Source organism: Centropristis striata, chromosome 18 (assembly GCF_030273125.1).
Source record: "Centropristis striata isolate RG_2023a ecotype Rhode Island chromosome 18, C.striata_1.0, whole genome shotgun sequence".
Lineage (NCBI taxonomy): Eukaryota > Metazoa > Chordata > Actinopteri > Perciformes > Serranidae > Centropristis > Centropristis striata.
Genome location: NC_081534.1, coordinates 11,200,083 through 11,225,910, shown reverse-complemented (window position 1 = coordinate 11,225,910; position 25,828 = coordinate 11,200,083). Strand labels below are relative to the sequence as shown.

General features: G+C 35.2%; 1 protein-coding gene across 1 annotated transcript in view; it reads left to right on the top strand.

Annotated features, from left to right (window-relative positions):
* The window catches only part of LOC131991475 (uncharacterized), a 41,772-nt gene that overhangs the window by 5,488 nt on the left and 10,456 nt on the right, over positions 1–25,828 (top strand). The window contains exons 2-10 of the mRNA XM_059356930.1: positions 17,786–17,873; positions 18,349–18,455; positions 18,617–18,668; positions 18,762–18,908; positions 19,007–19,186; positions 21,817–21,873; positions 22,153–22,308; positions 22,460–22,627; positions 24,198–24,227. Of these exons, the coding sequence (XP_059212913.1) occupies positions 17,786–17,873; positions 18,349–18,455; positions 18,617–18,668; positions 18,762–18,908; positions 19,007–19,186; positions 21,817–21,873; positions 22,153–22,308; positions 22,460–22,627; positions 24,198–24,227 (985 nt within the window). The remainder of the gene's footprint in view (positions 1–17,785; positions 17,874–18,348; positions 18,456–18,616; positions 18,669–18,761; positions 18,909–19,006; positions 19,187–21,816; positions 21,874–22,152; positions 22,309–22,459; positions 22,628–24,197; positions 24,228–25,828) is intronic.

The following is a 25,828-nucleotide window of genomic DNA, read 5'->3' as shown; positions in this document are numbered from 1 at the left end:
GATAAAGAGGGCTGATCATTGGGTTGCGGCTGGGATGCAAGTAGGGTCCTGATCATCCCTGACTGGGTTGCCTGGACGAGGGTGTTTAATATTGCAAGACCCGGAAAACACAATGAACCCTGGATACATTACTGATGATGCATCCAGGAGATGTTTCTTACATAGTGTGGTGGACCTAACATATTATGGTCAGTGCTGGCAAGAAAAAAAGAAGCAACTTGCTTCATAGCCCAGGCTGAACTAAGCTTTAATACTGAATCCTCAAGCATGTCTGATTATCTGAATCATTCACTGCCTGTATTGACTCAGCACTGAATAAAAGCACCATAATCATCTCATGCAGGATGACGCGGAAGGGTAGATTGCATTTCAGCCAGTGAAATGGACTCACGCTTCCACGATCAAAAAACTTGTCAAGTTAGCTACAGGTTGTGAGTTTACATATAGATATCTGTATATCTGTTATTTTGATGTGCATACCAATAAGGGTTTTAACAATGATGCCAGCTAGTTCTGGAAAAATGAAGGAGGTATTGTCAGTGATTATGAATCTTTGAAGGGAATAAAAGAGTTATCATAAATGTTTGTCATTTGCACTTCAAGCAGGCCGGAGAAGCTATGGTGGGTAAAATAAATTCCATCTTAGAAATATATTAACTCATTTTCATTTTCGCCTTGTTAATTTGAATTGATTTAACATTTTTTTCAAAAGTTTAATATGTTGATTCATACCCTCACTTTTGTGTTTACAGAATTATATCTCCATCTAGATGATGTAATGCAACAGCCCTTCAACAGCCAATTAGAGGTGTGAAGTGGTCACCTGGGCCACTCGCGCGCGGGCACACACACACTCTCACTCTCTCTCTCTCTCTCTCTCTCTCTCTCTCACGCTCTCTCACTCTCTCTTTTCTACCTGCATTATCTCACCTTTTCAACCTGGGGCCGTATTGTTTTGGAGAAACAGCAAATGTATGTTCACTTAATGATCTGAATAATGACATAATACATCCACAGAGTCCAATTTAATGAGGAACAAGCGACAAACAAGTTTCTCCAATTGCATCATCATGTTATTTGACTGAGCACAAACCCTGACAACAGAAAACAAACAGTTTTCAGATGGTTATAGTGTTTAACACAGAAAAGTAAACAATAACTAAAATGATTCCAACTAATCACAATTTATCATTCTCTACGGTTAAGTTTAGAGTGAGGGCTGCTGATTTAATATAGCAAAAAAAAGTTGGTTTCAATTTTAGAATCTGTATGGCATCTGCAATACTCTCTCAGTATTGTACATACAAACATGCAAACATTTATTTGTTTCATTGTTTGGTATATGTTGGCTTCCAAGATGGTGCCTTGCTGTGTGCAACATATTCGTCAGAAGAGTTGTGCATACATCGTGATTATACACTGTAGAACCTTGGTGAAGGTTGGGGAACGATTGGCTTCATTGGTTCTAATAATTCAACATTAGTCATGTTCCAAATTTTATCATTTTAACATTTCCATAAACTTTGCAAGAGAAAATGCAAATTTGCACATGGTTGCAGGTTGGCTTCCAATATGGCTCCCTGCTGTGTGCAATGCATTCATATGAAGAGGTTCATACAATTTCCTGCTAAAACCTTTCATTGTGATTCGTATAATCTCCTATGAAATGTGACATGTGAAGTGCTTTGCTTTCAATACATGACCAAAAGTCATTGTTGACACTGGCCAAGTTTAGGCATTGAGACACCAGTCTCCTTTGGGTTTGACCATAGACTGTATAAAGAATGGACGATAGCCTACACTTCCTCCCACTGTAATCCTAAAGTGAAGCCAAAATATCCCTGGTATGGCTGCTGCCATCTTGTGCTGTTGACTTCATTCGGAGCCAGAAACTGCACAGTAGTTACAAATAGTGGAGCCTGCTATCAAACACCCACCCGACCACTCATTAGTCAATTACAGCTGTCTATCATGACCTTGCAAACCGTTTTACAGAAGTAAATAACTAAGTAAATCCAAACTTATCGGAAAACACGAGCACTTGAACAAACATCAACAACATGATAAGAAAATGACAGAAACCATCTTTGGGAAAAATGTATTTGATTTTTCATACAGACACTGGTGGTGAGGATGGGAAAAAGGTTCTCTGCTGAGCTCACAATCAGCAGAGGAATGGTGCCAGGATGCAAGAATGGGGACATCATACAGGTGAAAAAAAAAATCATTGATGGGGTCAGTGAAGACAAAAATGACCTTGTTCCAAATATAGACAAAATCCAGTTCAGTTCAAAAACATTAAAAATCAGTCTGTAGAATGCCATTTTCGGGCCAGGACATCTTCAGAATGGAATTCTTCCTTTTAATAAATATGATACCTATTTTAGATATTTATTTTTATTTTAGATATAGCACTAGTCCATATGGCAATTTCGATACAATTTCAATTAATTGTGCTGCTTAATTGCTCTACATTCAAGCAGCAAATATTGTACTTTTTACTCCACTACATTGACAGCTTCAGTTATTTTTCAGGTCAAAATTTAACTTGAAAACCATTATCAATTTAAAATGATGATGCATTTTTTAATAAACTAAAGCAATATATTAAGTAGTTAAATCAAGCCCTACATGGACGACAGTAAAACGCTACTTACATTAATGCATCAATAATAATAATAATAATTCAATATATATTTTCAATCTAAAAACGATCTGAGTGGGTCCATTCTGCATAACGAGTACTTTTACTTTTGATACTTTAACCACATTTTGATGCTGATACTTTTGTACTTTTACTGAAGTAAATTTTGAATGCAGGATTTTTACTTGTTGTGGAGTAATTCTGCAGTGTGGTATTAGTACTTTTACTTAAGTAAGGGATCTAAAATACCCTATCCACCACAAGTTGAATGAGAGGAGAGGGGAGAGTAGATTCTCCTCTTATTTTAATAAACTCCTCAAAAAAAATAAACATTATTTCACTCAATTATTTATTCCCTTTAATAATACGTTATTATACAATAACATAATATAATGTTGGTGTTGTATTATATATAGTTTGATAGCCAGATTAGTCACCTTTACAACAAGGTACAACTTGTAAGGATCGTGCTTCTCTGGAATGAGCAACACAGCTAAATGTATAGGTAGTGCCCAAAATAAATGTACCAAAATCCCTTGCAATATTCTCCTGTTGGTATTCACTTTTGTTTTGAGTTGCTGGGTGGATTTGCTGATTGTACTCTCCCAAAGTAATAGGGGAAAAAAACAACACATATTGTCCATTTTTACACTTTATTAATTTTACACTGTCAGGGACCTCAGGAGCGTGTCTTTGACTTCACCAGTCTGACAGAACTTGGTCCTAAGTTTGGAAATTGTACCAGGACTGACACCAAGTAATGCTGCCACACATGCTTCCAGTTGCCGTATTGCAGGGGCCTTATCCTGATCGGACGAACGTGGCATGTTGATGCTTGGAGCACACACAAACTCAAAAAAGTTGCAGTACCAATGCACACAGGTGTTGTCAAATAATTGCCAATCAGGTCTCTTCAGGTCTCAATCAGGTCTCTCAGGTTAAAACAAGAGTGAATACCAACAGGAGAATATTGCAGGGGATTTTGGTACATTTATTTTGGGCGCTGCCCACATGTTTAGCTGTATGGCACATTCCACAAATGCATGATCCTTACAAGTTGTACCTCGTAAAGGTGACTAATTAGGTTTTCCAACAATATAAAATAGATAGTGGTGGGGAAAGTATAGAGATCCCTTACTTACTATCCCTTAATACCTTACTACTAAGTAGAATTATTAAAACTGTGAAATTACTCCACTACAAAACAAAAACACCTTGAATTCAAAACTTACTTCAGTAACAGTGCAAAAGTATCAGTATCTAAATGTATTTAAAGTATCAACTCATTAAGCAGAATGGACTCAATCAGATTGTTTTATGTATTCCAAATATATTATAGGACTATTATTACTGATGCATTTATGTATGCAGCATTTTAATTTTCTCAAGGTAAGGCCCCTTTTAACTACTTAATATACTATTATGAATTTAATTACAAAAATGTCTAAATCTCGACCTGAAAAGTAACTAAAGCTGGCAGCTAAATGTAGTGAAGTAGAAGTATAAAGTTACATAAGATAGAAATACTCAAGTATAGTACAAGTACCTCAAACTTGTACTCAAGTATAGTACTTCAGTAAATGTACTTAGTTACATTCCTCCACTGAAAATACAGTACCAATTGGTATTATTAAAGGGGAGAAATAATTGAGAAAAATAATATTTCCAAACTGTTTTGAGGAGTGTTTAATGTTTTTAATAAAATGTTTCAGACTGTTAAAAGTGAAGAGGCCTTATACTGCCTCACACAAAAGTGGGTTGGACATGTAAGCTGTCTACTTCTATCCATTGTTGTGTCTACTTTTATCTACTATCATCTACTTGCAGATGCTTTATTTGTGTTTTCCTTTTAACTGCTATACAGTGGAGTGTTGTGTCTGGAGAGGATAGTATTTACAGGACCACAAGAGGGTGCTGATGGGCCTTAAAACAAATCACTAATGCTGCCTATACAGTTTCCTATAGGCATATTGTGACATGAGTTTTATTTATTTTTTTACTGATGGCATTACATGAGAGGGGCCTTAAACATATATTTGTGCACAGTTATATGTCGAATGACTTTTTTTTTTTTTTATTAACGAAGAAACAAAGAAAAGAACAGTGGATTACTTATTAGGAGCCACAATATGAAAAATGTCGAATGACTTTTGATAAAATGCTTCAAGACTTCTTGCCTCCTGTCCTTCTACTCCATTACTTCCTGTCGCATCTGTACTACCTGTAATCCTGGCTAATAATAGAATACACTCATGTATCATTTGACTACCAGGGTATTTACAGTGGTCATATTTTTGAAAAAACATATGCTATTTAGGTTGACATTCAAATATCCATTCCATAATAAATACACAAGTTAAAATTTATAAGAATTTCTGTGAGATGTTTAATGAAAAAATGTCCTTATATAATATTACTACTTTGCTATTAGCTATTTTTCACATTACAAAAAAGTTTGCTAACCAAACTCTAACAGAAAACATAGCCTAAAAGGCAAGCAACAACTGAGGGGATGACAAGTGAAGCAAATTTCAAAGCGCCAAAAATTGCTATTCCATAACTGGCTCCAAAAGGGGATCAATGTTCATTGACCTGTATGTTAAAATGCCCAACAGAAATAAACATGTTTACTGCCTGGTAGCTCATTTCTCCATTCATGGCAACTGTGAGGGGGGTCGAACGTTTGTATAATTCACCTGTTTCATCTATTTTAACGCTTGTAGTTCTTAAAGCACAAATAAGAAACAGCAGCTTACACCATTTTCTGTATTCTAGTTTGGTCAGGTTGGCTTGTGTGCTTGATCTGTAATTTAAAAAGCCAGCTGGAACCATCCACTCTAATTGAAGATCCTTCTGCTCCCCTTTTCGAAAAACTCAACATAATGACAAATTTTCCGATTAACATATGCAATTTTATCTTTAAGTATATTTATAGTCCAAACTCCATTCCTAAAGCTTTCAGTGAATATTTCCATGTCAACTCACAATTACATCAGTACAATACTAGACAATTAACAAGATTTCATCAGCCTCACTATCGTACTACCCTTGGTCAGTTTTCCTTAAAAAACAGAGGTACATTACTCTAGAATGATCAATTTAATAGTTCAATAAAGTTTTCCTCTCTGAACACATACAAGAGCAGTTTAGTGGCTCTGATTGCTCAGGTCACTAAGTAGCACACATACTCATACACACACACACACACACACACATTTCTACACTTTTGTTTTATTTTACTTTTTAATATTAATATAATTTTGCTTTATTTTTATGGTAATTAATGCTAATTATTTTTTCATAGTTACTTGTTTTTAATTTAACTTGAATTTAACTAGGTAGAGGCCTGTATAAGCTATTTTAGGTTTCTTGCCGCTACCTTGCACCTTCCCTTTGTTGTTATTTCTTTATCCTTTTCTTTTTTGTCTTATTATTGTGCAAAATAAAAAACTTCAAAATTCAAACATCTTATTACAGAAACAGATTGGGCCAGAGTGCAGGATGATCTGACACATTCAAATGTACCTGTACTGTTCCTCAGTGTTCACTGCTGGCACAAAGTTCTGGCAACCGCCTCTGGATAAATAAGAAATTATTTGGATCCTGACACTGTACTAACACTGAACAAAAAGTGCATATGAGACTCTGACCAAGGTTCAGATTTATTTATGGGGTTATCATAGAGATTTGCATGCAGATTATTTTTACCTGAAACATAGTTATGACCTAAAACCTATGACCTCGTCACAGCCAATTTTCTACTCTGAATGGTCTGATTTCTCTGAAAATGTCCTTCTATGTAAACAGGCCCTTGAAATGGAATTGATATCTCTGAAATGTGTCAGTTGCTGGTCCTGATGCCATTTGTGGACAGACTTTTCCAGATGTGGACAGACTCTTCCAGATGTGTGTTGACCATGGGCCAGACACCTACCATCTGGAAGATGTCCACCATCATACCTATCCTCAAATCCAAAAAAAAGCACTAAATGAGTTCAGATCTGTTGCACTTACCTCACTTTTGATTAAACATTTGGATGGGATTTTAAAATGTACAGGTGCATGTCAATAACTTAGAATATCATAGAAAGTTTATTTACGTCAGTAATTAAATTCCAAAAGTGGAAATAACATATTATATAGATCCATTACACTTAGGAATGAAACATTTCATGTCTTAATTTATTTAATTTCTCCTAATGATTATGGCTTACATTTCATGAAGGCCTAAAATTCAGTGTCCCAAAAAAATTTGATATTACAAAAGACCAATTTTAAAAAAGTATGCTTAATATGGAAATGTTGGCCTCTGAAAAGTATGTCCATCTATATGAGTCAATACTTGGTTGGGGCTGTTTGACTACTGGAAATGGATTTTTCCATGATATTCTAATTAATTGAGATGCACCTGTATATTGTGTCTTTTATAAATGAGAAACTTGTAGCACATAGAAAACCCCAGATCTCGTGTAAGACTTTTAATTAATGACTTTTTTTCAGCTTTCACTAAGATGCAGCCTCATATTCTGATTAAGGGAGACTTGCATGTCATTTCTATCATCTACCAGACCAATTTCTCATGTTGATTTTAAACTTTCTCACTGAAAGGGTTCAGCAGATTAGGGTGAATGGATTAATGACTGTGTGAAACATAGGTTCACCTCAGGGTTGTGTGTTGTCACCCCTTCTATTTATTGTGTACACTGACAGTTGCTGAACTTCTCAGGAGAGCAGGTTTCTGGTGAAGTTCTCTCTTATACCTTCAAGGTTCAAAGTCTGTTCATGGTTCATGCATTTCATGAAGTTGTTACAGTTTTTTACAACCGTTATGACCCGTTTGTCAGAACCTTAAAAACGTTTCAAAACTGTTAACGTTAAGAAACATTTTGTCAGTCACAGCACAGTGTCATAAAAAACACGGACAACTGATGGAATAACACAAACTAAACTCTTTTACAATCAACAGATTGTTGTATTGATCGTACATGTAAATGAATGTTTGTGATGATGTTCTTCATTTTACTTTTTTTTTTTAAAAGATTCAAAATCACATTTTATGTTGGACTAAAGGACTAAAAAAGACACAAAATACCCCAAAAAGACACAATATGACTACAAAAAGACACCGAAAGACACAAAATGACAAAAAAAAAGCCACAAAATGACCAAAAAAAAAGACACAAAATGACCAAAAAAGACACAAAATGACTTAAAATGACATGAAAAGACATGAAAATGATTAAAAAATGGACAAAATAGACCATGACTCCATAGAGTTACAGTAAATGGTGTGATAATTACCTTGACCTGAATGTGTCACAAATCAAAGGAAATATTTTTTGACTCCTACAAGTATCTGGGAACCGTCTTTGATTTTAAGCTTAAGTTTGATATTAACACACAAGTCTATTGTCAAAGGAGGACAACGTAGGATCCATTTCATGAGGAAGCTTAACTCTTTAAATGTCAGTGAGAGAATTTTAAGTATTTTGTTCTATGATTGAAAGCCTTTTAACATTTCCTGTTCCTGTTGTTTCAACAGATTATCCATTCAGGATAAAAAAAACTGCCTTTTTGTTATAGTGAAGGTCTACTCCAAGATCAGTAAAAGAAACTTGTGTTCTCTCTGGTTCAATTTCCAATTTTTTACGTTTCTGTATATTTTCATAATACTTCAAGACAGAATTGCTATACACCTAGTAATTGAGAAGTTTTCCCTGTACAAGAAAACAGATTACAGGCCTAAAGAGGCTGACTGATGCTCTCTCTACTGATGAATGAGTAGAGAGAATAACACCCTCTAAGCCAGCTATTCTCAACCTCGCCAAATCATTTGTTTTAGTCTTTTTGGTCACTTAATGTCTTTTTTTGTTCATTTTGTGTCTTTTTAGGTCATTTTGTGTCTTTTTTTAAAATAATTTTGTGGTTAATTTGTGTCTTTTTTGGTAATTTGGTTTCTTTTTTTGGTCATTTTGTGTCTTTTTTAGTCATTTTGTGTCTTTATTTGTTCATTTTGTGTCTTTTTTGGTCATTTTGTGTCTTTTTTTGGTCATTTTGTGTCTTTTTTTGGTCATTTTGTGTCTTTTCTGGTCATTTTGTGTCTTTTTTGATCATTTTGTGGTCAATTCATGTCTTTTTTGGTCATTTTGTTTACTTTTTTTGGTCAGATTGTTTGTTTTTTGGGTGAACTGTGCGTGTGAGATTGCGTTCAGTGAGCGGGGGTCACGGACAACATGCATGTTAAATTGGGGGTCGCGACTCAAAAAGGTTGAGAACTACTGCTCTAAGCTACCAAACTCATATAGTAATGTCAAAAGCATTCCCCAGTCTAAACAATGTTCTTCTTTATTTTCATTGTAATTAACTGGAGGTAAAATGCATGGTTTTGTTTATTCACTCAGCTGGGTACAAACATGTTGGCTATTTGTCTACTTATGTGTGGCCTAAAAGAATGTAGTTGTTGAATGGGTGTGGTTGACTGTTTCGCTATTAAAGTAAAGTCTGATTTGGCAGCTGATCAAAGGCTTTTAAAACTGCCATGTTTCAACTGCTCCTTTTTTCATGCTTTTAGACTTACCATAAAGAAAGAGGAACAAAACAAGCACGGACAAGAAACAGCAGCTTACACCAGGAATCACTTTCTGTACTGGTCTAGTGTCACAAGGAGTGTCGAGTTCGCTTGTGTGCTTGATCTGTAATTTAACAAGGCAGTTGGAAACATTCCAGTCTAATTGAAGATCACACCTTATTATGGAAACAGCTTGCGTCAGAGTGCAGGACAATCTGAAGTCTGGATAAATAAGAAATGATTTGGATCCTGACACTGTACTAAACTGTTCGTATAACACTGAACAAAAAGCATATATGAGACTCTGACCAAGGTTCAAGATTTATTTATTGATTTATCACAGAGAGAGAAATCATACTGCATTACCCATGTAGTCATTATTTACATGCAGATTGTTTTTACCTGAAACATAGTTATGACAAAAAGGGGATTTAACCATTGGAAATGTTACAAATGCTTGTCACTTTGCCTCTGCTTTAGATGCTCCGACACACAAATTAGTAAACACAAAAGATAGTTATGGCATCTCATTGTTCTTCAGTCCAATCTATCATCATATCTAGATTTATGCCCAGGATTACTTAACTTCACTTAACTTGACAGACAGGGAACTACTCATAGAAGATGGGGAAAGTAATTTTTTACAAAAAACAAAACATAATTTAGTCTAATGCAGGAATAAAAACTATTAAAACATATAAAACACACACACACACACACACACACACAACCAATCTGAAATAGAATTTTTCATTTTTAAACACAGCTAACTTAAGAAATATAAATAGCTTACTAAATAGTAATGAAAAAAATGTTGGGTTTTTTTTTATGTGTGTTTCTAATGGATAGTTAGGGTAACATATGGGGAAGATCCCTGTCACTAACAGATACGGACCCGAGACCTGATTTGTTCTGCTTCCTGTCACCACTGTCACTTTTACAACATTATTTAATTTACATAAATGTATACTTAACAAAAAGCGTATATGAGACTCTGACCAAGGTTCAAGATTCATTTATTTGTTTATCATAGAGAGAGAAATCATACTGCATTACCCATGTAGTCATTATTTACATGCAGATTATTTTTACCTGAAACATAGTTATGACAAAAAGGGGATTTAACCATTGGAAATGTTACAAATGCTCGTCACTTTGCCACTGCTTTAGATGCTCCGACACACAAATTAGTAGACACAAAAGATAATTATGGCATCTCATTGTTCTTCAGTCCAATATATCATCATATCTAGATTTATGCCCAGGATTACTTTACTTCACTTAACTTGACAGACAGGTTTTTGACTCAGCTGAACACCAGGAAGTTTGCTGACGGCATTAGACGTACAGTAGAAAGAGACAGGAGCCCGTCTTGGCAGCGAGAAGACAATGAGAGGTAAACAAAATCAATTGCCATTTAAAAATGTACTTAACTTATGTCTATTATAGGTGGTTGTTTCTTATAATACTTTTAAACAAGCTATAGCTACATACAGAGGAAGACAGATTTGACATAGTTTTGATAGTCTTTACTCTTGTGAATTAACTATAACACCAAAACAATTTTACATTTAATACATTTTTCTTGAACTTAGTAGTCTATCAAACTCTATCGGGAGCTGTAGTTGCTAAATGTAAAAAAAAACTGTTGTTTTATCTTTGTTTCAATGTTAAGTTGTTCTCAGATTCTTCTTATCCTTTAAATTTCCATTGAAGGTAGAATATGAATGAAAACCCCCCAGTCTCATTGTTTTAGCTTCTTTGGAAAGTCAATGGAAAAACCCGGTCATGGGGCGTACAGTATAGCTGACTTTGAATTCACATTTGAATTCACATTTGCATTCTAAACAAGTTGGGATAAAAACAGAACGCTTCATATTCAGACTGTCGAGTGCATATTCACAAACATAAAACTGTATACATTTGAACATTCAGTGCTTATGAAATGTATTAGACCACCGGTTAATGCCACAGCTGTCCTGAATTAACAGCATTAGTTCTTACCAAAATCATTTTTTATGTGTAATGGTTAATACAGCAGAATTTTATTTTTTAATAAAAACTAAAATAATATTATTATTGTTATCCATGAATTTTCCAATTTACAAAAAAATGCTAAAACAGTAAAGCACATCATTATATCTTGATTAAGATGTCAAATTATACTTATTTACTTGCATTCCTGAACAGAAAAATGAGTTTTAGTGATTGAATGTTATGTTGATTCATTTCTGACTTCTCTGAGAAGCCCAGTGAGCTGGCTCAAATCTGGCTATAAAAAGGTGAATTCAGTTTGTTATTTGTCAAATAAATAACAATAACATTTATGTTTTAAACAAGCTTTAAATATATATAAAATATTTAGGTTTTCTCGTTTTTATGACAGGTGGTCTAATAAATGTGTTAAAGACTGTATATATATTGTCTTTATATGCTTTTTCAGTGTATGTCACAAAGGATTAGCAAATCATTGCATTCTGTTTTATGTAAGTTTTAGACAACTTCCCAACTTGTAAGTGTTTAAATGTGTAAATATATCTTCAGTAACTGGAAACAAGAGAACTTTCTGCTGTATCCAGCTAGCTTCAGCAGAATGAGCTGTTAAGTGACAATGCATCAAATGTCAGACAGAGCATAGAGTAGAACTCATGGTCGACCTCCATCTTTAGTTATTTCTGTGTTAAAAAGTGGCTTCCTCAAACACATTTGAATTAATTTGGATTATTCGATTCTTGACCAAGAAGAGCGTATTACGCAGTGCAGTGTGAAACTACTCATAGAAGATGGGGAAAGTAATTTTTTACAAAAAACAAAACATAATTTAGTCTAATGCAGGAATAAAAACTATTAAAACATATAAAACACACACACACACAACCAATCTGAAATAGAATTTTTCATTTTCAAACAGTGCTAACTTAAGAAATATAAATAGCTTACTAAATAGTAATGAAAAAATTGTTGTTGTTTTTTTATGTGTGTTTATGATGGATAGTTAGGGTAACATATGGGGAAGATCCCTATTACTAACAGACCCGAGACCTGATTTGTTCTGCTTCCTGTCACCACTGTCATTTTTACAACATTATTTAATTTACATAAATGTATACTTAAGTTTTAGTAATTGAATGAATGAGGTAATTTTAAATTATATTTTAAGCAATGCAAGCATTTTCACACAAAATTACAAAATTATTTTTATTTAAAGTATGGGTAAAGCAAAGTATATATGTGTGTATTTGAGTTTTTCTTACCACTGGAAAAATGTGTTATTAAACACCCAACCAAATTTGAATCAGAAATAAAATCAGCAAGTGTAAACAACTAGGTCATAAAAAAGTGAAAAAATGAGCACTATTCTCTGGTCTGGCTCTCCCGATAGACAATAACAGTTTTTTTTTTAGGTTAATAAAATGCTCCAGAATTAGCACATATATAGGATATTACTGCCGACATTGTAATCTTCGGTCGCTATGAGTGCTGACATGACTTAACGTTAGCTTTAGCAAACGTTATCAGTAAATGTATCAATGTTAGCCACCGTTGGTAAAGATACTTTTATGCTGTTGATGGCTGAGTTATGATTACGAAGCTCCAGTGTGTCATCTAGCCATGAATTTAAAATCCTGAACACAGGATTTTGGGAAAAACTGTTTAATGGTCTTACTCAAAATCCAGTCATATATATATATATATATATATATATGTATATATATATATATATATGTATATATATATATATATTTGTTTTTAACATGTTTTTAGCTTTTATTATTTACTTTGTAAAGTATGTTTTCATACAAATCTCGTATTTGAAGAAATGGTGGAAGAGGTTCCAGTGTATTTTGGGGAGTGGCATTACCTACTTAAAAACATAGACAAGTTATTGTAATATTAAAACATATTTGGATATGAATAAATCAAAATGTCGGTTATATATTGAAGAAATACATTGGTTGAGTAGGCAGTTTTTTTTATTTTTTATGATTCAACTTTTATTGAGTTTTTACAATTTTTTTACAAGACCACACCAACAACCAACTAAGAAAAGGAAGAAAAAAGAAAAAAGGAAAAAAAAGGAAAACAGGGGCAAGATTAAGATACACAATCGTATGATAATAAAACATAATTTAAAATAAATAGATAATACAATAAAATAAAAATAAGTACATAAGAAGTCCAAGACAGATATAATTAATCAATGTTCAATATGTTAATTCACTGTCTACAAATAGTCTTCCAGTAAACATTTCCCTGTAATGAACCCAGTCTGCCTCCACCTTCATTTCTATGCAGATACATTTTAGCCACCCTGTAAAGAATATAGTCTTAAAAACATTCCCCATTTCTCATTATATTTATCAATATCATTTGTTATACTATAGGATATCCTTTCAAAAGCAGCTACTTTGACTAACTCTGTAAGCCAGTCTTGAAATACGGGGCCCTCTGCATCTTTCCACTTTTTCATGATTGTTTTGTTGTAATAGCACATAAATTACAGGGCCAAAAAGCTTTAGAACTAAAAAAAAAAAACCCTTATAATCTCAACCCTAATGGGATATCTGAAAGTTCTAACACTCTGTTTACACTTTTACACGATTAGAGCACAAGTGAACAGATGAGACACATCGCCCTTTGCTCCTGTCTGTATCATGTATCTCCAAGGGTGTCCAGCTGACCACTTCGTTACTACCTGCTTCCAGTAGAATGTGAAATTGCCTTCATTAAAAAAAAAAATTCTTACATGGAAAACAACAATAACAACAATTTGAGTTGCTGATTGCTATCTTGCTAGCAACACTCTCGAAAACAGCTCTGTAAAGATATGAGTCGTCACATTTTCTTTGAACTGAATCTTCTGCTCAAATCGAGATTAGACATCTGGTTTCACTTGCGCCCAAACCACGTGCATGTTTTTTTGAGAATGTCTTTTTGTTGAATGTTCCTGCGTCTAACCAGGAAGTTAAGAGGGCAGGGTTACTCTGCCAGTATCATGAGTTATGAGGAAGCATGACTAAACAGGATTTGCAATGCGATGTGACTAAGTCAGATGCCAACACCCTTGCTGTGTGGCATTACATGGCTACACAGAGAAAACAAATATACTGTATCTCATATTTGTTGGCATTTCATGACTGAATTGGGTCCATTTAGTTCTTAATTCTTCATTAGTTCTTAAGTCATGAAAATGAAAATGAATTAAAAGTATCAAAAGTAAGTAGATTGAAGTGTGGGAATTAAATATTTTCTTGGTGCTTGTGTTGACACTAAAAATTTGATGACCACAATTTTTTTCTGGATTACAGTAAATGTCACTACACATTTAACACACTACTATTCTGCCCAACAAAGCCTAACTGCAGTAACTACATTTTTAGGTCAAAATTGATTTATGACTAAAAATGAATCCCTTGATGTCTGTTTAATCTCGTGCCAAAGGTTTAGATTTAAATTTTGCTTCATTTCAGATAAATAATGATATAAAAATTGAAGTAACTAGTGTTGTTAGTGTTGTAACTAGAGTTGTTAAACACTTTTAAATACACTTACTGCACTCTGGTTTTATGAACCTGGTCTCACAGGAATCCGTGAAATAGTAACGGATTTGCGTAAATCAAAATCCGTGGAATAGCCACGGAATCACTCAAATTTCCGTGAAACTGACACGGATTTCGCTACAATGCAAGTTAATGACAGTCATATCCCGTGGCTATTCCATGGGTTTTTTTTCCTATTGGTTTGTTCCAAGTCACGTGACTTTCAAGGTCCCGGCGGTCAGAACAAAAAACATGGCGGACAGTTATCTCATTTTTAGTGAAAAAATCAATGTTTTGACTTAGTTTCTGCATAAAAATTGATTTTGATCACATTTCTAGCTAGAAATATATGTTTTATTTTCTAAATATTCACTCAGTGAATGTACATAATCACTTTGTATGTTGGAATAGCCACGGGATATGACTGTCATTAACTTGCATTGTAGCGAAATCCGTGTCAGTTTCACGGAAATTTGAGTGATTTTGAGTTAAGCAAATCCGTGGCTATTTCACGGATTCCTGTGAGATCATGTTGGGTTTTACATTACTATTAGAACCTTTTACAGTGATGCAAAACCAGTAACTACAAAGTGGAAACTAAAAGTGCAGTAACTACATTTTTGGGGTCAGAGGTCAAATATTTGTCATGATTTTTTAGCACAAAAATGACATCATCAATACATGTAGAAATAGGTGTCAAGTAGTTGTTTCTCAGTTTTACCCTTTGTGTAGTTACTGCAGTTAGGCTTTGTAGGGCAGTATTGCCTTGAGCAAATTTTGTAGGAATAAAAGCCTAAAAATTGTGTATATACATACATATTCACAAGGCATGTTCAATTGTTGACATATGTACGGCTCAAATCACACTTATTACTGTTGCCCATTAACCCTGCTTTTTTTTTTAACCTGACCATAAACAAGCAGTTTGGCTCCAATCTTTATCATAGTGGTTTTAAAGTGTGTAAACAAAGTGTTTATGAATAGTTATTATCGCACGTTCAAATAACTCCAAAGTAAACCCATCCATGACAAGTGACACTCAGAGGGTGGTGACGTATAAAGAGCACACAAAGTCTGCGTTGGAAAAAAGGCAATGTGGGTTGATGGTGTCAATAACATCAACCATCTGTGCATATATTGTCGGACAAATTGGGTTTTCAGCAATAGATGGGTCAAACAAACAATTACTTTGACACCACTGTTAATGTTCTGTGTGGTACCCAAAGTCAACTAGGGCTGGATCAGAATAAAAAAAGATTTGGTTGTTTCTGATTGTTTTCTTTTGGAAATTATTTGGTTTTTGGGATTTAAAAAAATGACTTAGTACTTTAAACTGAAAGACACTTCTTAGCCCAGTTTTTCCATTTCAGCTCAGTGTGAGAGTCTGTGTGAGACTCTGTAGCTGCTTTGTTTCAACAATCTTAGGCTGAAAAACATATATGGAGGCTAAAATTCAAACATGGAGATGGGATGAAGTAATGAGCAGAGTAGAAGTCTGATAGCTGCACGGTTAAGGTGTGCAGCTTAAAGTACCAGAGGTGTAACGTAACTCCAGCCCTATGCCATGTCTGGCAGGTATTCCTGAGGCCAAGGTTTCCTTACCAAGCATCCAAATGTAACAAGTTGGAAATGACGGGTTGGTGTAGTAACTTAGAGACTGGCTATTCCTTATATATGACAATGCACGCTTGGGTTTCAGTGCTCAAATGATCTCTGCATTTTCCCTTTTACATGCCAAACATTTCTTGTTGTGTTGGTGTCTTAAAACACTTGCGTAAACTTCAACAATAAGTGTCCGAAGTTCCTGGATGCTTACTGAGTGTCAATTCTGTTGGGGCTTGTTGGTCATCTTCAAATGAGTCTAAATAATGCTATTTACGATACATTTTAATTTAATTAAAATGTAATTTAGTTTTGTAGTAACTCGAATTTTCCACCAAGAAACTGGATCTTAATAAGCTTCAAGTAAAGTGTTTTTATCAACGAAGTCACCAAAAGAAATGTTGGCAATGCTGAAAATGTTTCTGCAAACCACAAAAAACTTTCCAAACTGCTGCCAGCCGTTTTCATTGTGCCACATGAGTATGCTGCTTAAAACAGGCAGCAAACACATTACAACTGAAACACATTGTAAATATGTGATGATCATGGCAGACACAAAAATACTGGAACAGGGCACAAAAACATTTTTACAAATTACGGACCAATCTTTTCTAGCTTTAAAGTCCTGAGTTTGTTGGTACCATCCACCCCCTGCCGACTGTAGGCAGCTATAAACATTGTCACCGGACAAAAAAAACCTAATGATTGATTTATGTAACTATAGTTTCCAGATATGTACACTGCTTTCATTTCTTGCCGGCAAAAACGTTTCAGATCTGCCATCTCTGTGGTTTCCAGAAACATACAATGACAGTTAATTTTTTTTTGCTGACATCCTGATACACTGAAATTATGCAAAGTAGATAGTGGCACATCCTCAAACTTGATTAACAACTACAAGTTTCAGTTCTCAGGAGGCAATACATTTTTGAAATAGTTTTCCTCCTGGCAGCAAGTACCAGCCAGTGTTGTAGTACTTGAAATCGGTCTTGGTCTCAAGACCAATTTTTGAAGGTCTCGGTCTCGTCTCGGAATCGACTGCATTTCTGTCGGTCTCGGACAAAGTGAACTCGGGATTTCAAATCAAGACCAGTCAAGACCACAACTGTGCATTTTTCGATTTACTTGTTAATACCATTACTGTGATTTTGCATAAATCATATTGCTTCAAGTACAACCAATGACATGACTCATATATCATTTGAAATTGCTGTCACTGTTAACAGCAGTCAGCCGTCACGCCTCCTGTCACACGCACCCCTAAAAAGTGCAAGTTAGTGACAGGAGAAGAGGCTGTGAGAAGATGTCAGCCAACTCCTCTGAAATAAAATTTGGTTACCTGAACCACAAAGATCTTTTGTGCACAACTACAAAATAAAAGAAAACACAGTGCAACTTGTAAATTCTGCAAAGCAACACTAACGGAGGCAGCTTGGACTGGTCTTGATCTCGACCCCTCGATACACTGTGCTCTTTGTATTGACTTGGTCTCGGTTTTGTGGTCTAGACTACAACACTGGTACCAGCACGTACATACACATACATAATACATTGGAGCATCTTTGCTATCATCAGTTTCAGTCTTGGGCATATAATGCTAAAACACTACATTACATTACATTACATGTCATTTAGCAGACGCTTTTGTCCAAAGCGACTTACAATAAGTGCATTCAACCTGGTGGTACTAGACATAGACCATAGTAATCAAGTAAGTACATAACTTTAAGAGCTAACTGTCATTGCTAAAGGACAGACGCTTGGCTTTGTTATGAAAAAACATTCCATCAATATTGTTTCCATTTATGACACCTAATCATTTTTCAGCGGCTATTTTGGTCAAAGTAAAAAAGTAGCAAAATAAAAATATTACATTTTGAAAGTAACCTGCCCAACACTTCACCACAGTTTGTACTCCAATGAATACATATATGCATGTCTTCTGGTTGATTTAGTAATAAGAAATCATTGTGTTGCTTGTTTTCTCTCTTCAGTTGGGATGGCCTTACCAAAGGCACTAGGATGCATGGTTGTTCTTCTTGTTATAGTCTACCATGTGGAGAAGCACGGGTACAGAGAGTGTCTGAATGTGTTCTTTGAGGTAAGAATAAGAATTCCTAAGGAATAAGATTAAAGTTTGTAGTGCTAAAGCCCTTGTGTATAATCAGTATTAGGTTACTATGATTGTTTTAAACACAAGTACATGATCATTTTTTAAACAAAACTACAATTGAACTAATCAGATGGAATTTGATTTTCCAGGATGTGATTGGTACGAACACATCACACACTCTTGCCAGAGAAAAAAGACTGGGTGAGTCACATTTTTTTAGTATCAACAGTTCGTATCTCCTTTCCTCATGGCTGTCAAGGATCTGATTTTTTTGTTTGTTTCATATCTTCACAGTTTCCATAAATTCCACTGAGTATGTACTCAAAGCTGTAATCAGTATCTCTGATCTGGATCGTCTGCAAGTGTTTGTGAACCGGCTCAGTGAACAACCTTTCCAGGTCACCAGCTCCTCTGTAATTACCAGCATTAACGCCACAACAGGTATAAGATATTTTCATTGTGACGCCCCATTGTTTACCACTGTTACCAGTAAACATGTCATTAGGCCTTTATTCTGAGTGCTCCTGTTTTTTTCACAGTGTGTACACCAAATATGAATGAATACCAGTGCAGATGTGAGGATAACTATGCTTGGTCATTAAATAACTGCATTAGCCATGGTGCCTGTGATGCTATCACTGGTGAAACATGTGGATGCATAAATGTCCCTCCAACTGCAACTGAAGATCAGTCCTGTCAGCTACAAACCAGTCAAACAGGTAGGCCTGAGTCATTTTTACAGCACAAGAACAAAGGGGCAATTGCTCACATGGTGTATTTTGTCACTACACAGTGAGATGTGTATCATTAAGTTGATTCTGTACAATTTTACAGAAAATGAGATTGACCATGCTTGCATTGCATCCTCTTTACCTGAGATCACAAGTCAATTATATTGCTATCTTAAGAAAATAAGCTTTATAAATGAAGATAACAAGATATTTATTTCGTGTTTTGATGAGAAAACAAAAGGTTAGTTTCTCTTGTTACTTGTAATATTTGGGTCAAATCAGCTGACAGGAACAGTACAATCAAACCGCTCAGATCGAGTAAAGTTATCTGTAAATACAGTGGGACTTTTCCAGATAAGATGTTAACAGTGTTAAGTGTTTAAACAAAATGCATATATGGAACTTCTGTTACAAGAATTATACTGACAAGAAGTACAGAACATGTCACCAGGGTCCCATATTATTAAAAAAAATAATTAATTAAAAGATGAATTAAAAAGGAAATTAGAAAATTGTATATCTTTATTGTTAGATTTTTGTGTTGATGGAAAAAGGTTAAATTCCTCATAATTACATCTCTTACGACACACAGACACTTCATCAAGCCTTCAATTTACCTGTATACCTTGGAATAGCGTGGCTTCCTTTCTGAGTATTTGAGGTGCTATAAAGTCACATTGCTCTATATTCCTGACAATGTCGGATGTATTTCAGCTCAGGACAGATCTGACTACTTGTAGCTTTTCATGGTAGAAATGTCAGACAGACTTTTACTCAATTTATCAGTCCTTTGACTGAAATAATAATATAAATCTTGAACTGAATGCAACAATGTGTTTTAAACCACCTTAAGTAATCAAAAATGTAGCCTTGTGTCTGTATGTAGTTGTCTTCAACTCAAATTTATCATAATTTATGACATAATGTATCATTGAAATAATACACGGCTGCCCATAAAGTTGGAATAAAATATATTTTTTTACCCCTTTCCATGAAATGATTGTGATAATGTGATTAATTCTTGACAGATAAAGTCTTCTCAATAATGTATTAATCAGCCTCTTCCAAACATATCACAATGAAATTAAAACGACAATTAACAGAGGATTGTGTCTGAAAACAATATTACTCCACCTTAGGAGCAAGAGATAAGCTAAAAAGAGACAAGAATGTCCAAACAAAGGAGAATTCTCCTTCAAAATAACCGAGACATAATTGAGATGAGGGGCATACAACTACACTGCAAAAAAAGAAAAGTTGGGTGAACTAAAAATTTCAAGGCAACAAACTTCGATAAAATTTTAAGTTAGACAATTAAACTAAATATTTTAAGTTTTGTTTTTAAGTCTGCTCAACTCTGAATTCAGATTTTTGTCAACTCAACTGTAAATTGTACTAACTTATAATTTTACATTGTAATAACTTTTTATCCTTACTTCTGCTAAATTCTGCAATGTGCTGAATTGGCACGATTGTAACGCTGCTATGAAATGTCAGCTAATGTTGCGACCAAATTTTTGAGTTAGCATTGATACACTAATGGCTACTCTTGTAGTTGTAACAAGCAGCGCCGCTAGCATCAGTGAGCCGCTAGCTTTCGCTAATGACCAAATTTCACCACTTTCCCACATTTCACAACAAAAAAATAAGAGTTAGCAGAAGTATTGTCCCTTGTCGTGAACCCCAACTTAAAGATATAAGTAACAACAACTCACAAACTTGTTTTTGAGCATACAACTGGCTTCCTTTGTTGTGCTAACTTTATTGCATTAACATTATTGCCCTAAATGTCAATAATTTCTATTTCCAAGTTTTACCAATTTAAATCACTGTTTTGGGCCAAAAAGTACAAGTTGGCTTTTTTTGCAGTGTATGAGATCTCCTCAGTTGATCCCACTTCTCAAGTATTGATCACAGATCACATTGATCACAGATCACAGATTGATATGAATATGAGAAGCTCAAACTGATCTAAAGAGACGAGATTGAGCAACACATGAGCAACTCATTTTTCCAATGGGTGCTATCTCAAAATAATGGCATTAAAAAATAATTGGAAGCATGGCCATTCTCGGCTTCAGTTTTACTATTCTATCATTCATTATCTTCCTCAAACTTTATACTCCACACTACTTGCACATTCTGATTTTATGGGCAAAACACAGAATATGATGACTTGCTGCATTCGGTTACATTTTAAATGCTGACATCTGCAACAAATATTCAACCTAAATGCTCTGTTGGTGGAAAGACATTATTGTTTTTTTGTTTCATTTAAAATTGTTTTTGTTTTATTGTATTCCTGAAACCTGAAACAAGGAACCATCTGTGAAAAGGAAATGCTTATAGTTCTTTTTTTTTGCATGTACTATCAGTGGCATGCAGACAGATAAAACAAGGTTTCCTTGTGATTGAAAAGATTGCAACAGTTCCACATAATTTCTTAAAAGCTACCATTTGGTGTGAAAAAAACATCTAACTTTACTTCCTTGTTTGTATGAAGTGTAAAGTTTGATTTAAAAGGTTAAACTGTTCCCCATCTTTATACTGCAGAATATTTTGAACATATAAATTACTACTACTAATAGTGCTGCTGTTTTTGCTTTTCAATTTTACAGAGACATCCACACCAACCCCAACACCTACACCACCCCCAACACCTACACCACCAAATGGTATGACACATGAAATGTAGAGAATGAGTATTTCTGTGTGTGTTTATTAAAACTGGCACTGCCACTTTAAAATCAAGACACTTTTATCCCTCTTGGGGTTTCTGTTGCAGCTCATACAACTTACATCAATGATGTAAAGGCTCAATTCAAGCAGAAATATGTCCTTAAAATCATTAAAAGTGCTCATGACCTACACTTTGATCAACCTAATTCAAGCCATGCTGACTGCACATTGTGTGTGAAAATGTGTGATGGATTTTCTCCTCTTCTCCGTAACAGAATCCGTAGACATTGAAGTTGTCCTGGATCTGCGCATCCCAGTCTCCAGTGTGCCTTCAGATTTCATTAATCTATTCAGGGTCATTCTGACAAATTTCCGATTTCCACACACCATCTCTGATTCTTTAGAAGTCAGATATGTAAATTTCACTACAGGTAAAAACCCTTGATGATTTCTTTGTTCTTGTGTTTTTTTAACGTAATTTGTATGGCTGGTTTTATGCTTTTTTATCAAATAGGGTTAGGGTTAGGGTTAGACTAAGACTTGTATACTATAGTTTGAAGTTTTCTTGTATTTCTTTAAAAGGTTGTTTTCCAAACTCCACTGGAGGAGTGCAGTGTCAGTGTGAGGATCAATTTGCTTGGTCATGTGAGAAGTGTCTCACGTATGGACCATGCAGTAATGCCACCAGTCGAACTTGTGGATGCATAAATGGACTTCCTTCTGATGGAGACTTCTGTGAGCCAATCACAGGTAAGCATTGTTGTTTAGTAGCTTTTTCAATGACATTTATTTTATTTGCAAAAAAGGAAACTATTTGCATTGGTGGTAGGGGTACGAAGTAGTAGCCAGCCACTTTAACAGGCACAAATTTTGCGCAGCCACACAGAGTTCACAGTGCTGCACTTCTGGCTGTGGCCAATCAAATAGAGGGGGGCGGGCATCATAGAAATAGAACAGGCGGTAGAGGAAAAAAGAAGAGCAATCTAGAACCTGATTATTCTGGTGTCCAGAAGCATCCATATCAGATGAGTTGGCAATTAGAGTCATGTGGAGGCAATCGTTGCTCAGATTGTGAACTCAACACATTCTCATGCTAACTCGTCACATACCTAACTCTTGATCTGATATTGATGCACCCTTGGCATCACCTGTTTTTCTCCAGTTTTGGATGTTTCAGTAACAAAGTGTCACTTTCTGCTTGTTATGTATACTGGCTTTTCAAAATAGGAAACAGTTTATTGCAGGTAGTAACTAATTAAACACTTGTCTAAGGGCATGGTAACTATTTATAAACTTCATTACAGGATGTAGTTACGTAGGTTGACTCCAAATAAAAATAATGCCTTTTGGCATCATGTGGGACACAAACACCGTCTTCTGGGTCAAAGTCCGGGATTTTTTTTTACTCATACATCACCCCGTCTGCCCACCTTAAGTGTCTAATATTGTCACAAGATGGGTTAACATTGGAGTTAATGGAAAAGCTGGTACGCTCATAGACTATAGGAAATGTGGACAAAGTCAGTGTGATGTCTGCCAGTGATTTGTGGAATCAAAAAGCATCAATTTCAGATTTTTGAACATGGCCATCTTGGTTTGGAAAAAAGGAGTGGAATTTCTTCTTCCAAAATCAGGGGTAACTGAAAGAGCCAACTCCAATTTTGCTACTCTGTTGTTTCTTGAAACACTTAAAATCACAGATACATATCTCAACTTGGTGCCACAGACTGTTTAGACTGTAAGACTGAAAACTAGACTGACCACATTCACCATGATGCCATGCGTTGACTCTGGCACAGAACAGATGAGGAGCGGGATGACTCCAGCAATGGGCAATTAATATTAAAAATCAACAGCTAATTTCGTGTTGTTTTTTAGTTCAACTTAACACTGAACGAGAATGTTACAGAATGTAACAATGAACTTTGATGAAGTGAAAACAGTGGAAGGTTAAAAATAAAGTGCACCATGATAGCGACCAGCAAATGATGAGGTAGCCCCGCCCTAAACATGCCCTGCTTTATCATCTATTTTACTCCAAATGGTAACAAGCTAGCTGCCAACCTATCTTGCACGTCCACCAAAATGCCTTTATGATGTTCACTGAAGCACCTGCCTGTCATTGCAGCCTCTATGCTTTTTTGGGGGCCGCTCTTTCAGGTAGGCGGTCTTTGCGCGGTGTTATGAAAGCAGCTTGCCTTTCCAATTTGTGTTGACATAAACATAGTTTGGTTTGTGTTGAACTATTGTAATCAAAGATGAGATGTTTTTTAGCATAAAAATGTAGTGTAATAATTGAATCTCCAATATTTCTCCACAGATGTCCTTCAATGTCCAACACCGAGTCCTGGTATGGGAAAGTTTTTTACTCTGTTTTGCATGGATAAAGTTCAGCATAGTCTACAATAGTTCACTCCTTACCATCTTCCTATTTGTGCACAGAATTGGGGCTGGAGGGCAGAGGACTTTGCAGGGGAGATAGCAGGTCAAAAGTTGCACATAGAGAACCTGAAGAATTTGAGGGGCAACTCAGCACTGTGTCAAGATGCTGTTTAGTAATTAATAATTATTAATTAATTAATTATTCAATTAATTATTCAATTAATTCATCAAAAAGACATATAAGGGTTTAGAATGTCATGTTATGAGTATATGAAGGCCATTCCAATGCTCAATTACAGTATGCCACATATGTTGTTACACATTTTAATTTGATGCTATTTGTTTAAAAAAAAATCACTTCACGACACAAAGACCCTGAGGAACACAATAGAATAATCCACTTTAGACATTTTGGAAATGTCTGTACTTTGGCGAACATTTCTGTTCCATAAACTGCTGAGAAACCCCTTATTGTCAACTTATCTAAGAAAAGTCATACATCCTCTCAATTACATAGTTCTCTAGTTTGTGGTTGTAACATTTCATTAGGCTGTGAACAGCATTAGCTTATTTTACACACAACAGGTTTAAACTTTCCATTGATATCCAATTTATGCAATCCCAAGACATTAGGGACCCCAATATGCAGAGATATTCAAACACAATTGGCAAAAATAACACATTTTAAATGGATGAGAAAAACAATGTGGTTTTTGACTCAAAATGCATGGTATCTGCATAGAGTGGATGTGTATGTAAAGAGTAGCCTTGTAGGTACCCATAGAGCCCATTTCCATTCAGATGGAGCTCAGAAGTCAAGCTCCTATGAAAATCTCAATTGCAGTTTTTTACAGCGTTTTTTACCCCATTCCCCACAAAATATAATTGACATTGTTGGTACAAACAGATTCCTTAGATCCTTTAGCTTCATATGATATCAATACATTCCATAGTCTTACAATTGAGTTTGCTACATCCTCTAAAGAAATTGGCTATAAGTCCTAAAGGGGTTAAAGACACTTGTTGGAAAAATGTATAATATATATTGATATAAAAGAGGCATTATTGATGTGGATAATGCTGCATAATTTTTTTTTTATTATCTTTTTACCAGTAATGAGCACAACAACACCAGTGATGACAACAACAACAGCAACAACAGAGGGTATGACACATGCTTTTGAAGTAATCTCAGATGTATAGTCAATTGGAGTTCCTGTTGCAACGATAATGTTTGGGAATACATATGTTGGCTCTTAAACTGTAAATGGACAGCCTTTGTTTAGCACTCTGTCAATCATAGCAACCACTCAAAGCACTTTTACGCTACATCACACACAGATCTGTGAACAATTAAACCACTATTCAGGGATAAAATACCTTCCCCAAGGATACTTGGACATGTAGACTGCCATTATCAGCAATCGAACCACCCACCTTCGAAACAGTGGGCCATTGTGTTACCATCTGATCCACTACTGCACACACACATACACAGACACTGAGCCACAGTATCTAGGCTTATACAACTTATATTGACCATTAAAAGGCTCAGTTCAAGCAGAAATC